Source organism: Microcaecilia unicolor, chromosome 2, assembly GCF_901765095.1.
Source record: "Microcaecilia unicolor chromosome 2, aMicUni1.1, whole genome shotgun sequence".
NCBI lineage: Eukaryota > Metazoa > Chordata > Amphibia > Gymnophiona > Siphonopidae > Microcaecilia > Microcaecilia unicolor.
Window position 1 is genome coordinate 94,021,634 of NC_044032.1, and position 15,837 is coordinate 94,037,470.

Sequence of the window (15,837 nt, forward strand, 5' to 3'; positions counted from 1 at the left end):
TGCCCCATCCTTGGCCACCTTTAAATCTAGACTGAAAGCCCACCTCTTTAACATTGCTTTTGACTCGTAACCACTTGTAACCACTCGCCTCCACCTACCCTCCTCTCCTCCTTCCTGTACACATTAATTGAATTGATTTGCTTACTTTATTTTTGTCTATTAGATTGTAAGCTCTTTGAGCAGGGACTGTCTTTCTTCTATGTTTGTACAGCGCTGCGTACGCCTTGTAGCGCTATAGAAATGCTAAATAGTAGTAGTAGTAGAAATAAAATTGTATGGAAGCTAAAATAGCATATCTGGAAAATGCATTTAGGTACCAGTTAACTGGGCTGTTTAAACGGTACAGTCTGTGAAATTAGTATTGGTTTAGATTGTTGTGCTATACAATCCTTTCCCTTTTCAGCCTGTTTGCAATTTTTATGGTTTTTATGTGGCGTTATTTTTATTTACAGTTTTATATCTTGACTGTATACTGCTCTGTTATGTTTGTGAAGTACATTAAATAATTCAAATAAATAAAATAAATACACGTCACACTCTGAGAATTTGCTGATAAAACTACAGCAGTGGTCTCCAGTGCGAAGCCCCTGAAAGTCCTCCATTGTGATCCTCAATATGCTGTGCTAGTAAACAATAATGTGGTTTTAACTATGTCTGCTTAGGTATTTGGATACTGCCGCTGAATTTTGGCGCGCCTAGGTGACTTCAAGGAGCTGCCCATACCTGGATAAGGGCCCCACAAGAATTCCCTATCCCCTGCCCGTTCCTCCAACCCCTTCCAACAGTCATAACAGTCTGAGCACTAAAACCGTTTAACTCCTAACCCTTATTTTAGTTTTAAACATTTTTTAATGAACAACAATAAAATATTACAAACAGATTTTATAGCTCTTGTTCATTTTCTTTTGTCCCCCCCCTCCACTAATAGCCACCCCCCCCAGCCCTCTTTTACAAAATCAGTATCCATTCTACATAGCCAAAAACATGCCTTGACAATTTTCACTTCAAGTCCAGATACTGAGTACATTAATGAGGGATTCCTGGTTTTATACTTTCCCCCAACCATCCCTATCATTCTCCCTTAGCATTAAGTAGCTTGAGTTTATGATTTATAACATACTATGTTTTACCGTGTGGCTACCTCTTATCAACAAAGAATTTACATTTCTTCAGTGAATCATCTCCCCCCCCCCCCCCCCGCCTCCCCTCCCCCAGTCTCACCCTTGCCGGTACCCTCCAGACCTTTACCTTAGCTACAGCACCTTAAGTATTAAGTTCCTACTCCTAGGTGTCAAAGAATCCAGGTATCCGCCCCAGATCTTCAGAAATTTAATACTTTTTTGGGGCCACTTTTGGCTTCTTTTGCCTTCCACATCACCAATTGGTGGACCAGATTCCGCCAGTGCCAAAATTCAGGTCCTGTTTCTGTCGTCCAGTATAGCAGAATGCATTTTTTCGCCAGCAGCGTCAGTTTACCAAATAGTATATTGCCCCTTGATATCATTCCTCTACCTGATCCTGGGAGGTTCAACAGCAACTGCTCTGGTGTGCATGCTACCCGTTGTCCCATAATTGTAGTCAAATACTGGGCTATTTTCCCCCAGAATGCTTTAAGTTTCCTGCAACTCCAAAATCCATGATAAAAGGTATTTTCTGCTCCCCCACACCTCCTACAAAGCGCTGACTGGGTCCCCCCGAGCCTCGCCAGCTGTGCTTGAGTCATGTAAGCTCTATGAATGAATCGGAATGCGCATTCCCTATATTGTGCTCCATTTAACGATCTGGGAATCCTCTGCAATTCCTTAGTAATGTCCCATGTTACTAGATTGACTCCAAGATCTTTTACCTAACCCTTATTTTATCATCATCGCTTTAATATTCCTTTATCTCTTATTTGTCCTGTTTGTCCTAATTAGATTGTAAGCTCTGTCGAGCAGGGACTGTCTCTTCATGTTCAAGTGTACAGCGCTGCATACGTCTAGTAGCGCTTTAGAAATGGTAAGTCATAGTAGTAAAAACCAACCTGTTCAAAAAGGCATACCACAATGATCTAGCCTAAATTCCAGATAATGAAACTTACACCAGAACTGGACAAAACTGAACCCTCGATACTTGATTACTTAATTTACTCTGTCACCATTGAACTTTAACGCAATACCGCTTTATTTCTCATTCCGGAAATGAACTCTCTGAACCTGACTGCTTACTCTGTCACTTATGAACTTTAATGCAATACCACTCTGTATTTCTCATTCTGATAATGGCGATCGCCACTACGGCATAATGTAAGCCACATTGAGCCTGCAAATAGGTGGGAAAATGTGGGATGCAAATGCAACAAATAAAATAATGAATTTTAAGCAGCCAAGTAGTGCTGAGAATCTGGGGCATGAGTGATACTTGTTATGGGTTTATCATGTAGTAGGATAACCTTATGCTCTTGGGGGTGCACACCTTCCTTTCAATCCTACTATCATACAAGTACCAATCAGAGCTTCTAGGTTACCCAGATCCAGGAGGGAGATTTTAGGCCAGTCCTGGATTTCTGCCAACCTCATCCGGATGCATTATGGGACCTACAGCACTGATTTCAATGAGTAGAATCAAAGAGTTTAATTGACAGGAAATGGTGGGAGCGTATTTGGCCTGAAGCTAGTAGGCGGAGTTTGCCACCATACAAAGTAATGTGTTTTGAGCGTATCAAGATGGCAGCGGTGCTGAGTAGGGGAACAATTAAACCTCCTTGGGTGTAGACGTCTCCTGTCAATCAAATCTTGAGTAGAGTCTGGAAATGCAAATCCCACACTGCTTTTCAGATATGTCTCAAACCGGGACTGGCCAAAAAGATACCCTCCTGGAACTGGGTAACTTGGTAGCTCTGGGCTCCTGTTATCATATAGGTGGCTGCATCATCGCCCAGTGATCATTGTGGCATATTGGTGCTAATCAGATCACTTCTCCTGTGCTACGTAAGTACATAAGTATTGCCATACTGGGAAAGACCAAAGGTCCATCGAGCCCAGCATCCTGTTTCCAACAGTGGCCAATCCAGGTCACAAATACCCGGCAAGATCCCTAAAAAGTACAAAACATTTTATACTGCTTATCCCAGAAATAGTGGATTTTCCTCAAGTCCATTTAATAACGGTCTATGGACTTTTCCTTTAGGAAGCCATCCAAACCTTTTTAAAACTCTGCTAAGCTAACCGCCCTTACCACATTCCCTGGCAACAAATTCCAGAGTTTACTTTATTTTTTGTCTATTAGATTGTAAGCTCTTTGAGCAGGGACTGTCTTTCTTCTATGTTTGTGCAGCGCTGCGTACGCCTTGTAGCGCTATAGAAATGCTAAATAGTAGTAGTAGTAGTAGTATTTCTCATAACAAAGCAGAAGGAATCATTAAACAATCTACCACAACTTCTCCTGCCCCACAGGGATTAAAAAAACACAGCATTCTTAAAGGAGTAACCTGGAAATATGAAACAGCAATCCTGAACAGAGAAATAAGCTGAGGAATAAACAGGGTGGGCTTCTGGATTCATATGCTGCAACTAAAGGAAAGAAAATTATCAGATAAGAACATAATTTTTCCTTTCTTGTCATCAGCAGCTTATGAATCCAGAAACTGATGGGATATAGCAAAGCAGTTTCTTAAATAAGGTGGGAAGTAGAGACAGTAGCAGAGAGGATCGAGGACCCAAACAATGCATCTGATCGAGCCATGTCATCCACCTGGGAATGCTTTGAAAATGTGTGCAAAGGCCAAGCAGCTGACCTACAAATTTTATCGCGTGAAAAAAAACATGAGACTCCACTCAGGAGGCAGAAAGCCCTCTAGCAGAATAAGCTTTTAAACGACAAAGGAGACCATTTACCTGCAAGAATATAAGCAGAATCTACCTAGCAATTGTAGCTTTAGAAGCTGTATGACCCTTGTTTGGAACCCCAACCAGGATAAAAAGATGACCCGAGCAGCGGAAATCATTAGTACAAGTTAAATAATGAAGTAAAATGTGCTGCTTTTAAAGAGAATGCAAGATCTTGAACTCCTCACAACAGTCCTCTTTCCTGAAGGAAGGCAGAAACAAAGGCTGGTTAAGATGAAAGGCAGAGATGACCGTAGGCAAAAACGAAGGAACTGTCTTTATAGGGACCCCGGCTTTCGTGAACGAAAGAAAAGGATCTCTACAGGAAAGGGTCTGCAGCTCTGAAATCTGTCTAGCTGAAGTGATAGCCACAAGAAATACCGCCTTCAAGGTAAGATCTTTAAGAGAGATCTTCTTTAAGGGTTCAAAAGGGGCCTTTTGGAGAGCCCAGAGCATCATATTTAAATTCTAGGAAAGACAAGGTGGATGAATAGAAGGTTTAAGATGATTGACCCCCTTAAGGAAATGCACCACATCTGGATGAGGCCCTAAAGTAGAAAGACACATAACCCTCATAACAAGATAAAGCTGCAATCTGAATTTTGAGGGAATTCAGAATTCGTAAGGCTGGAATTCAAAATTCGTAAGGCTAGAATCTGAGGTAAGGAAGCTGCAAAGGAAGCGATCATTCTCTCCAAACACAAGGACTCAAATAAGCACCAAACTCTAGCACAAGCTGAAGAAATAGAACGCTTGCAGCAAGGTAGCGCTCACGCCCTCTGTATACCCCTTCAGCAACTTCGACCTCTGAATAGCCAGACCGTAAGACCAAAGGGGGATGAATTCTCCATCCGAATGGGTCCCTGAGGCAGCAGGTCAAGAAGAAGGGAAAGCTGGAACGAATCGTTGACTAAGAGTTGTATCAGATCTGCATACTACACTCTTCTGGGCCAAACCTGGAGCAGCGAGGATCACCAGACCCAGATGAAGATTGATATTTCGGAGAACTTTTCCTATCATTGGCCAGGGCAGGAATATGTGATGTAATTCATGTGCGGGCTATTCTTGAATAAGCGCATCCAGGCCTTCTGATCCGAATTATTTTCTTCTGCTGAAGAATCTGGGGACTTTTGCATTGCACCTGGATTGCATGAGATCCAAGGTTGGAGGACTCTCACTTCTGTGAAATCATACAAAACACTTTTGACAACTCCCACTTTCCGGGGTCAATAGCATTCCTGCTGAGATAGTCTGCTTGAACACTGAGGCTCCAGGCAATATGGTGCGCTGAAATCAAGAAAACATGCTTTTCCACCTACTGAGTTAAGAAGCGAGCCTCCTGAACTAGAGAGGCACTGCGGGTACCCCCTTGCCTGTTTATGTACACATGCGGTAACTGGGTGCCCCTGCAGAATGTTGTAAAAGGCTTTCAGAGCCAGACGAACAGCCTTGAGCGCTAGGGTGACTGATTGGCCAGAGGGCTTCTGCCTTGAACAACAGGCCTTGAGCAGTGTGATAAGAGACGATGAGCTCCCCAACCATTCAGGCTGGCATCCATCGTCACCATCATCCACTGAGTGTTCGCCAATGAGGCGCCTCCGTTGAGATTGGGGGCTTGAAGCCATTAGTCCATGCTGAGCTGTGCCTGTGGTGTCCAAGGAAGACAGCGATTGTATTATTGAGAAAAAGGGGACCATTGAGATAAGGAGGACTATTGTAAGGGTCTCATATGAGCTCTGGCACAGGGAACTACATCGAAAGTTGCAGTCATGGACACCAGAACCTGGATATAATCCCAGACCCGGGGATTCTGAAGCTGCAGTAAAATGCTAACCTGGGATTGGAATTTGAACCTTTGCTGATCTGGAAGAAAGACCTTGCCCTGTAAAGTGACCAGACTTGCACACAGTATTCAAGGTGTGGTCACACCATGGAGCGATACAAAGGCATTATAATATTCTCATTTTTGTTTTTCACTCCTTTCCTAATAATTTCTAACATTATATTTGCTTTCTTTGATGCTGCAGCATAATGAGCAGAGAGTTTTAATGTAACATCAATGATGACACCTAGATCCTTTTCCTGGGTGGAGACTCCTCATGCGAAACCTTGCATCACAATCCTCCTGCAATTTAACAACTTTGAATAACTTTGTGTCATCAGCAAATTGAATTACCTCACTAGTTATTCCCATCTCCACATCATTTATAAATAAGTTAAAAAGCAGCGGTCCCAGCACAGACTCCTAGAGAACCCCACTATCTACTTGACTCCATTGAGAATACTGACCATTTAATCCTACTTTCTGTTTTCTATCTATCTTTTATCCAGTTTAATCCACAACAGAACATTACCTCCTATCCCATTACTTTCTAATTTCTTTAGGAGTCTTTCATGAGGTACTTTGTCAAATAAAGGGGATGAGATGACTTACTTATGAGGAAAGGCTACAGCAACTAGGGCTCTGCAGCCTGGAGAAGAGATAGTCGAGGGGAGATATGATAGAGGTCTATAAAATAACGAGTGGAGTGGAATGGGTAGACGTGAATCACTTGTTTACTCTTTCCAAAAATACTAGGACTAGGGGGAACACAATGAACCCACTAAGTAGTAAATTTAAAACAAACCGGAGAAAATATTTCTTCACTCAACAAGTAATTAAATTCTGGAATTGGTTGCCACAGAATGTGGTAAAAGCAGTTAGCTTAGCAGGATTTTAAAAAGGTTTGGGCAATTCCCTAAAAGAAAAGTCCATAAGCCGTCTATTTCTAGGATAAGCAGCATAACATCTGTTTTACTGTCCTGGAATCTTGCTAAGTAATTGTGACATAGATTGGCTACTGTTGGAAACAGGATATTGGGCTTGATGGGCATTCGATCTGTCTCAGTATGGCAACATTCCCAAATACTCCAGACTCTGAGATGGCTGTAAATATCTCATGGCAAAATTGATGATCCACCTTGATTGTAACATAAAAATATATCTCCTTGAAGTCTAGAGACATAAGAAATTCCCACGGACTGATGGTTACAATGACCAACCGTAAGGTTTCAATGAGGAAATGCTTGACTTGAAGGAACCTATTCACTACTTTGAGATCGAGAACTGGATGATAGGAATCCCCTTTTTTTGGGACCACAAAGTAAATGGAACAACGGTCCCATCCTAGTTCTTGAAGGAAAGGATAGCTTTCAAGGCGCAAAGGCTGTGCAGGGTGGAAAGAACTGCCTCTCTCTTGTGCAAGGCTTTGCACAGGGATTCCAAGAAAAAATCTGCAATGAGATAGGCGGTCTAATTTGTAACCTTTTTTCAATAATGTCCAATACCCACTGGTCTGACGTTATCTTAGTCCACTCTTCATAAAAGCTGGACATAGTCCTATCATTGGCTGCAGAGAGTGGACCAGAACCCCATCATTGTGGAGTCCAAGAGGCTGGAGCGGATCTGTAGGACTGTTGGGAGCTTCTTCTGTCCCCACGAAAGGATTGCTTGAGCTGATATTTGGGTCTCTGAAAAGACTGAGATGCCCAGGTCTGTACCTTTTCACATCTTTAATTCGAGGCAGAGATCGAGAGGACCTGAAGGAGTGCTTAGGCTTATCCTCAGGTCGATGCAGAGTATTAAGAGTCCCCCAAATCCTTAACTAACTTCTTTAAGTCCACTCCAAAGAGTAATTTGCCTGTAAAGGGAAGCTTGGTAAGCCGTTGCTTAGAAGCTGTATCAGCAGACCAATGGTGAAGCCACAATAGGCACCTGGCCATAACAGAAAAGGCAATTTGCTTCGCTGAAGCTACAAAAGTAGTAAATTTAAAATGAATCAAAGAAAACATTTCTTCATTCAACGTGTAATTAAACTCTGGAATTCGTTGCCACAGAATGTGGTAAAAGCAGTTAGCTTAACAGGGTTTAAAAAAGGTTTGGGCAGCTTCCTAAAAGAAAAGTCCATAAGCCATTATTAAAATGACTTGTGGAAAATCCACTGCTTATTTCTAGGTTAAGCACCATAAAATGTATTGTACTGTTTTGGGATATTGTCAGGTACTTGTGACCTGGATTGGCCACTGTTGGAAACAAGATGCTGGGCATCGGTCTGTCCCACTATGGCAATACTTATGTAAGTCTGAATAAGATCATATAAGGAATCCACTAAGAGGCTCATTTTCAAAGCACTTAGCCTCCCAAAGTTCCATAGAAACCTATGGAACTTAGCCTCCCAAAGTGCTTTGAAAATATGCCTCTAAGTATGCCAAACCGCAAACCTGTCTCAATACTAGGTATTTCAAGGGAGGCATGAGAAGCTAGCTCCAAAAGTGTGTCAGCAACACACTGAACCCAAGAAAAGCATGCTCTAGCAACATAACAGCTACAGACAGCTGCTTGAATGGACAAGGCAGCCACTTCAAGAAAGCTTTAGAGAGGATAGAAACTTCCTATCCTCAACTTCTTTAAGTGCAATACCTCCCTCAACAGGAAGGGTTGTTTTCTTCATCACAGGTACCACCAAGGCATCTACTTTAGGCAACTTTAGATTATCCAGCTCATCCTGGGATAAAGGATAAAGATGGGCCATGGCCTTTGCTACCCCAAGGCTGGCATTGGGAGTTTCCCACTGAGTGGAGATTAATTCCTGCAAAACTTCAAGGAGAGGGAAGGACCTAGGGGGTTTCTTGGTACTAGCTATCATAGTATTGGAAGTAGAAGGTGCTTGGGACTCAGGCGAAGCAGCGTTCAATACTTCTACAGCTTTAATTATAAAGGAAGGTAATTCCTCCCAATAGAACATGTGTACAACAGTGAGGTCATCAGACTCATCCTAAAGGATTTCCCCTTCCTCCAGCATCTCTGGTAAGGCAGAACGAACAGATACTGTGGAAAGCCTGCCATGAGTGGGAAAGCGCGGGGTACAAATGTAACAAAAAATACAAAAACAAAGGCCCCCTTTAGAAACAGGAGGAGATGGAGGAGAAACAGGGTCCACATCTAGAATAGAATCTATCCTTCTTTTCTTTGCACCTATGGACAGAGAGGCAGAAGGAGCAGGTTGCTAGGAACTGGTGTTAGGGAAAAAAACTGTAAGGTGCATGAGAAGAAGTCAGGAGAAAAAGGGACCTGAGAAGGCAAGGCTGGAGAAATATTAGAATTAGAAAGGTGCACAGATACAGCTGTAGAGAGGGGAATAGCAATGTCTGAGGCAGAAGAACAGCAGGGGTCTAAAATGGCCACTGAAGCCTGCTCAACTAAAGATTCAGACTGGAGATCCGAACGTGATCTTGACATGCCCACCATGATCCCCACCAAGAATCAGGGAAAAAAAGTATTCACAGAGAGTTCTGACGCCGAAAAAGCCTACCAGAACTGAAACCACCACTGAAAGAAGCCAGTCTGAGAAGAGAATGGCAGTAAAAAAAAAAAAACAAGCCAAGGCAAATGAGTAGCCATAGCAATTATGAATTTAAAGGCATACGCCACCACAGCTGGTTGAAGAAGGGAAGAAGATTCTCTGCCCAGAATGCTGAATTTTCTGACTGGATACTCAGTCTCCTCCAAATAGAATCCACACACAGCGAATTTACTGTGTCACAGAGACCCAAAGTGTCTAATTTCCTTCAGACAGCCTCTCCCCCCCCCCCCCCCCCCAATCCTGTGGGGAAGGACAGGCATTAACAGGAGGGGGGATAGATCTAGCACCACCAGGTGTACCCCAATAAGGAACCAGCAGCAACTAAAATACACCCAGGCTCAGAACAGGAGCCATAAATTCTGAAGAGGTCAGAAGCTGATGGGAGACCATCCATCACCTGCTGGAGATAGAGAGATACTAACTAACCAGAAGCCTCATCGTCCTTATAAGACAGTTCAGCCGTGCTCTCTATCTCCAGCTGCTGGTAGATGGTCATAACCTATCAGTTTCTGGATTCATATGCTGTTGACAACAAGGAAGGTAAACAAACTATAGTGGTTTCCATATGGCTTATGGAGATATGCTGGATCACAACCAGTAGCTTACCTCTTTGTTTGACTATAACTAATGCTAACACAAGCTTTCCAGGGATGTGGCTGGGGCAGGTTCTAGCTCCAGGACTCTGAGGGAGACCCCCTCCCCAAGGCTTCAGCACCTTCAATGGTCCCCCAGTAGGGGACCAAGCCCCCAGTGTGATCCTCAAATTTAGCCCGGGTAGGACATCAGATTTCTATAAAGTATGATCAATACTTAACTTTCTTGCAAAAAAAATATCAACTATCTTCCTAGCCCCTCCGAAAGGACACCACCTTGTCGTGGTGGAGGGGCTTCAGTGTTTCAATGACTCAGAGGACCATGCTGTAGGGTTACCCATATCAGACAGGCCTCTGAGGAGAAACCACACAAAGAGTGTCCCAAACTGGAGGATCCAAGATGGCGTTGAGGGAGGACGTACGTTACCTGAGTTCCCATTTTACGCCAGAATACCTGAAGTAGGCGCGCTCCCCAAAGAATGGGGAAGAGAAAAGGTAAAGCCATGGTATTGTCCTCCTCGAACACGGCTGGGGTTCCCACCACTTCTCAGCCTACTTTGGAGAGATTCGGGGTCATAACGTCGGGGATATCGGTTCCTGCTTCGGGGAACAGCAAGGCTTTATTGCCGAATCTCAGTGGAGAGGGAGTGACTTTGAGTCCCCCTGTTGGCATGACCCCTCCAAGACCCGGAAACAGTAACGCTTCGCTATGGAGGTCGACAGTGGAAACGCCCCGAAGTGGGTCAGGATTTTCACAAGACCCGAGGAGGTCCTGGCACAGCATAGACTCCGGAGAATAAACCAACTGGGGGATTGGAGAGTGAGTTCTCCCCTCCAAAGATATCTGGAGCGGTTTCTGTGGAGAAATTGGACCTGGTGAAGCCAAAAAATGTCACAATGGACGCATTATGAGAAGCGCTGCAGAGTGTGAATAACTTTCTTCTTCAGATGTCTAAAATTTTTCAGGAATAAACATGTGAATTAAAGAATTTATATCAATACTTATCTAACAAAGTGGAAGTCCAAGATATAAAAATAGAGACTTTGACTATGGAATTTTTTCTTTTATTGAACTGTTGAAGAAATATTTCTCTGATAATCTGCAAACATTTTCTGATAGCCACCCTCCGGTGTCTAAAGCGATTTATATTTCCCCTAAATAATCTTCTTTATCAGAGAAAAGAGATGCGAACTTAACTGGTATTTTGGAAAAGCTATATTACTAGTGACTTTCGCCTTTGATTTAGATAGGAATAATGTTTTGAAATTGTATTTCCGACACATGGTTGATAGTTTTTTGGGTTCAAAGATAAATATATTTCCTGACTTATCAGGGGAATCGCAGACTAGGAGTTGTGAACTCTTGGCTTTTAAGCCAAAGATCATTGCCCTAAGTGGGACCTTCCTAGTGCGATTCCCTTGTAAGTGTTCTATTTCTTTGAATTTTAATAATTACTTATTTGTTGAACCTAAGAAATTACAAGAGTTTGTGGAGTTGAAAAAACAGATGAAGAACCCTCTGCAGCAACTTCCTTTAGTTACCACTGTACCGGCTGCAATTACCGATTAACCTTCCTCCCTCAGAAAATGTGAATTGTAAGATTAACCATTTTGAGTTTTTCTTATTTTCTTTGAGATTATTTTCCTGATTTTGGCTCTCCCAGTTGTGGACGATTATATAACATATATTGGTGGGAAAAAATGTTGTTGTTTTTTAATATCAATTTCTGTTTTTCCTTACATTTATGTGATAAATGTGAATGTAATTAAGTAAAATGATAAAGAAAAAAAAAAGAAAAAAAAAACTATCTTCCTAGGTCTGTGCCTCTTCCCTCTAAAAGGAGCACCTTGCTTTTATGTACAGTATGTGAAGAAATGTATTCAATATTGGGACAACTAAGGCTATAACATTGGCCAGAACATCTGAGAGAATATAAATGTTCCTACCTTGCTGAAATGCCCGAATTCTTTCTTCTGCTTCCTTTTGACCTGGCTTATCTTTGTCCTGCTTAGTGGATGCTGCAAGCTGTTTTGCATCCAAAAGCTTGGCTGTCAGCTCCAGGTATCTTTCATTCTGCTCCAGACAAGATGATCAAGCATTATTTGCCAATTCTTTTTTTAGGTAAATCTAAATACAAAGCATAAAAAACCTCACTTAAAGCATCATCAAATAGGCACTTTGCCACATTAAATATTACAAAGAATAATTCCACCACACAGTTACAAAATTAAAACATCCTCAGTTTAAGGGCAATTTAAAACCCAGGTCTCTTCCCCCCCCCCCCTCCTATTTACGCACCCCTCACAAGCATAAATGTATACAATAATAGCTCTTTGTGTATAAATGTGCACTTATGTGCAAAACTGCCAGCAAGGTAGTAAAAGCAGTTAGCTTAGCAGGGTTTAAAAAAAAAGGTTTTACTCTTTTGGGATCTTGTCGTGTGGCCTGGATTGGCCACTGTTGGAAAAAGGATACTAGGCTTGATGGACCTATCCCAGTATGGCAACACTTATATTCTTAACCCCCCCCCCCCACCCCGGGAGTGGCCCAGAGGCCACAGCGTACATCATGCCAGACTTATACGGTCTGTGCACTGAAGAGGACAGTACAAATAAAAAAAGTAGCACATATGAATTTATCTTCTTGGGCAGACTGGATGGACCATGCAGGTCTTTTTCTGCCGTCATCTACTATGTTATGTTACTATGCTCTCTCTTTGGAGCTCAACAAGGAGGCTGCCTTTCAGTTTCACTTTTATATAAGAATAGCCATACTGGGTCAGATCAACGGTCCATCTAGCCCAGAATCCTATTTCCAACTGTGGCCAATTCAAGTCACAAGTACCTGGCAGAAACCCAAATAGTTGCAACATTCCATGTTACCAATCCCAGGACAAGCAGTGGCTTCCCCATGTCTGTCTCAAAGAGCAGACTATGGATGTTTCCTCCAGGAACTTATTCAAACCTTTTTTTAAACCCAGATACGCTAACCACTGTTACTACATTCTCTGGCATAGAGTTCTAGAGTTTTTACCTTTGCCCATCCTCAACAGCCATTCATTTGGGCAGTCTTCCATCATGGAGTGCTGGTTGAAGGTAGAGCACTGGCTTCCCAAGTCCAAGCTCGGCAACTTGGACCCACTAAAGTAACTCTCACAGTCAGTCAATGAGTTTGGAGGACTGGGAAGAGGAAGGACCACAGAGGCTCTTGTAATGAGGATGGCTGGAAACAGCCGAATGGGTTGCAGTAGTAGATGGTTGAAGTTCACCATCTGGAGAGTGAGCAAGATGAGATCACATTGTGCAAGAGCAGCTCCTTGCAGTACAGGCTGGAAAGCAAGGCAAACTGGGTGGAGGGGGGAGGGGAAGGTGTGGACAAAGTGATTCCGGCTGGAGTAGTTTGGGCTGGTTCAAGTTCAAATCATACCTTTAAATACACACTCACAGATTGCTGGCTGGCACCCATATCTGCTGCTTTTGTTGGAACTGCAGTACTGAACAAGTATTTACAAAACATGTACAGGCCACCTTGCTGATCACATGTATTGGGAGATCAACTCAACCGGCCCGCATTTCTTGCAAATGCTCACATATCCAGACATCACTTTAGAGCAGTTGAAATAGGCTGTTAGGATTGTAATCGCTGCTTACATATTACAACAGTTAAATAACAAATAAATCTGACTTTTTGTTCTGTTTGCTTTCATTACCAAGCCAGAATAAGTAATTCTGCCCTTAACTCACCGGGTCAAATTTTTCATCATCTGATGTATTAGTAGTCTCCAGCTTTTCCTCCTCATCACTTTCTTGTTCAGCATAGCACAAAATCCATTCCTTCATGCTCACATCCTTGCCTCCTTCTGCATTGCTCTAAGGGAAGAAAACAAAGTGCTAACAGTAGCACTAGTAACAGCACTGCACAAGTAGAAGCACATCATTGTAACTGTTAGATGGGCAAAGTGTATCATGAATATCCAAACCCTTATTTCATTAATGTTATATTTGGAAATCTAGGAAAGCAAAGAAACTACAAAGGCATTGAGAATACCTGAGAGATGGCTATATTTTATTTATTTATATCATTTATACCCCACAATTTCCTACCACTGGCAGGCTCAATGTGGCTTACAACATTTAGTTAACAAACAGGAAATTACGATACGAGCAGGGGCGCAGCCAGACAGCCAATTTTGGGTGGGCCTGAGTACATGGTGGGTGGGCACAGAATTCATGCCCCCCCCCTGTCCCTAGGCCTCCTCTGCTCTGCTGACTTCTCTTCATCCCTCCCTCCACCTGCAAGCCCACAATATTAAATACCTAAGCAGGAGGGGGTCTACAAACCCCGCTAGCTGAAGATTTCCTCCTGCTCGGACAGTCAGCGCTCTTCCAAACAGCAGCACTTTCCTCGAGCTGATGCCATGGCCAGCAGGCTCTGCATGCATGAAAACAAACTAAGCATGTGCAGAGGGGCTGGTGCTGGTGTTAGCTCGAGGCAAGTTAAGCCAGTTGCCGTTTGAAAGAGCACCAGCTACCCGAGGAGGAAATCTTCAGCTGGCAGGGTTTGAGGATCTCTACCAACCATAGCAAGAGTCCCACAATTTTGGGTGGGCCTGAGTCCAAATAGGGTGGGCCCTGGCCCACCCATGGCTACGCCACTGGATACGAGGGGTGGAAAGGTACAGGGTTAAGAGAAAGTAGTTAAGTTCACAAGATCCTTAGAGGAGTTGGAGTCCAGGAATCACAGAGGCAGGAAGGGATCTTTAGGGTAAGCTTGCCCAAATAAGTAGGTCTTGAGAGACTTCCTGAAAGTCAGATGACCTTGAACCATTTTTACAGATTTAGGTAATTTATTCCACAAATGAGTGCTGATATAGGAAAAGGTGGAAGCATATGTGGTTTTTATACTTGAGACCAGAACACACAGGGTAATGGAGGTTTAAGTATGAATGAGAAGATCGAAGCGTATTCCTTGGTGGTAAGTTGACAAGGGCATCCATATATGCTGGAGCTGCTCCGTAGAGGATCTTATGGACTAGGGTGCAAATTTTAAAAGTTATTCGCTCCTGTACAGGAAGCCAGTGTAATTTCTCATGAAGAGGTCTGGAACTGCTGAACTTTGATGCTCCGAAGATAAGTCGAGCTGCTGTGTTTTGGGCAGTTTGTAGTTTTTTGAGAAGTAGGTCTCTGCACCCTGCGTATATGCCATTGCAGTAATCGATTTGGCTTAAGACTAGTGATTGGACTAAATTACAAAATACTCCTCTTGGGAAATAAGGCTTTAATCGTTTTAGTTTCCAGAGAGAGAAGAATATTTTCTTGGTGGTATGATCCAACAGTGTTAAGTTCCGGTCCACAATAACTCCTAGTATTCGTAGACTCTCGGAGATGGGCAGGGTAAGGCCTGGTGCGTTTAAGGTAGCGGGTCTGAATTTGTTAAAGGGAGAGGAGTGTGGTAGCCGTGTTAGTCCACTCTTAAGGTTATCAATAGAAATCAAACAAAATAACGACGAAGAAGGGCAACCTTCGAAAGCTAATCAAGAAATGTATTAAGTTATGTCCAATAAAAACGGTATCATCTTATTTTCTTTTCCATGTTTTATTTTGTTTGATTTCTATTGATAACCTTAAAGGGAGAGGAAAGAATAAGGCAATGAGTTTAGATTTTGCTCACACCTTTTTCAGTAGTAGCTCAAGGTGAGTTACATTCAGATACTCTGGATATTTGTACCTGAGGCAATGGAGGGTTAAGTGACTTGCCCAAGATCACAAGGAGCAGCAGTGGGATTTGAACTGGCCATGTCTGGATTGCAAGACCGGTGCTCTAACCACTAGGCCACTCCTCCACTCCTATAGGGTCTGCCTAAGGGGCTAATATGTGTTAAACCTGGCTAATTCAGCCATGCTAGAAAGAATGTGAGCACATTAAATTTTAGAGCACCCATGTATGCAAAATAGATAAATACCATGGTAATGAGT

The 15,837-nt window shown here is 42.8% G+C and overlaps 1 protein-coding gene across 2 annotated transcripts in view; it reads right to left on the reverse strand.

Annotated features, from left to right (window-relative positions):
- The window catches only part of DHX29 (DExH-box helicase 29), a 250,263-nt gene that overhangs the window by 199,369 nt on the left and 35,057 nt on the right, over positions 1–15,837 (reverse strand). For both annotated transcript variants that reach the window (XM_030193127.1, XM_030193126.1), the window contains exons 6-7: positions 13,606–13,731; positions 11,809–11,935 (exon numbers count right to left, since the gene is read on the reverse strand). In XM_030193127.1, the coding sequence (XP_030048987.1) occupies positions 11,809–11,935; positions 13,606–13,731 (253 nt within the window). The remainder of the gene's footprint in view (positions 1–11,808; positions 11,936–13,605; positions 13,732–15,837) is intronic.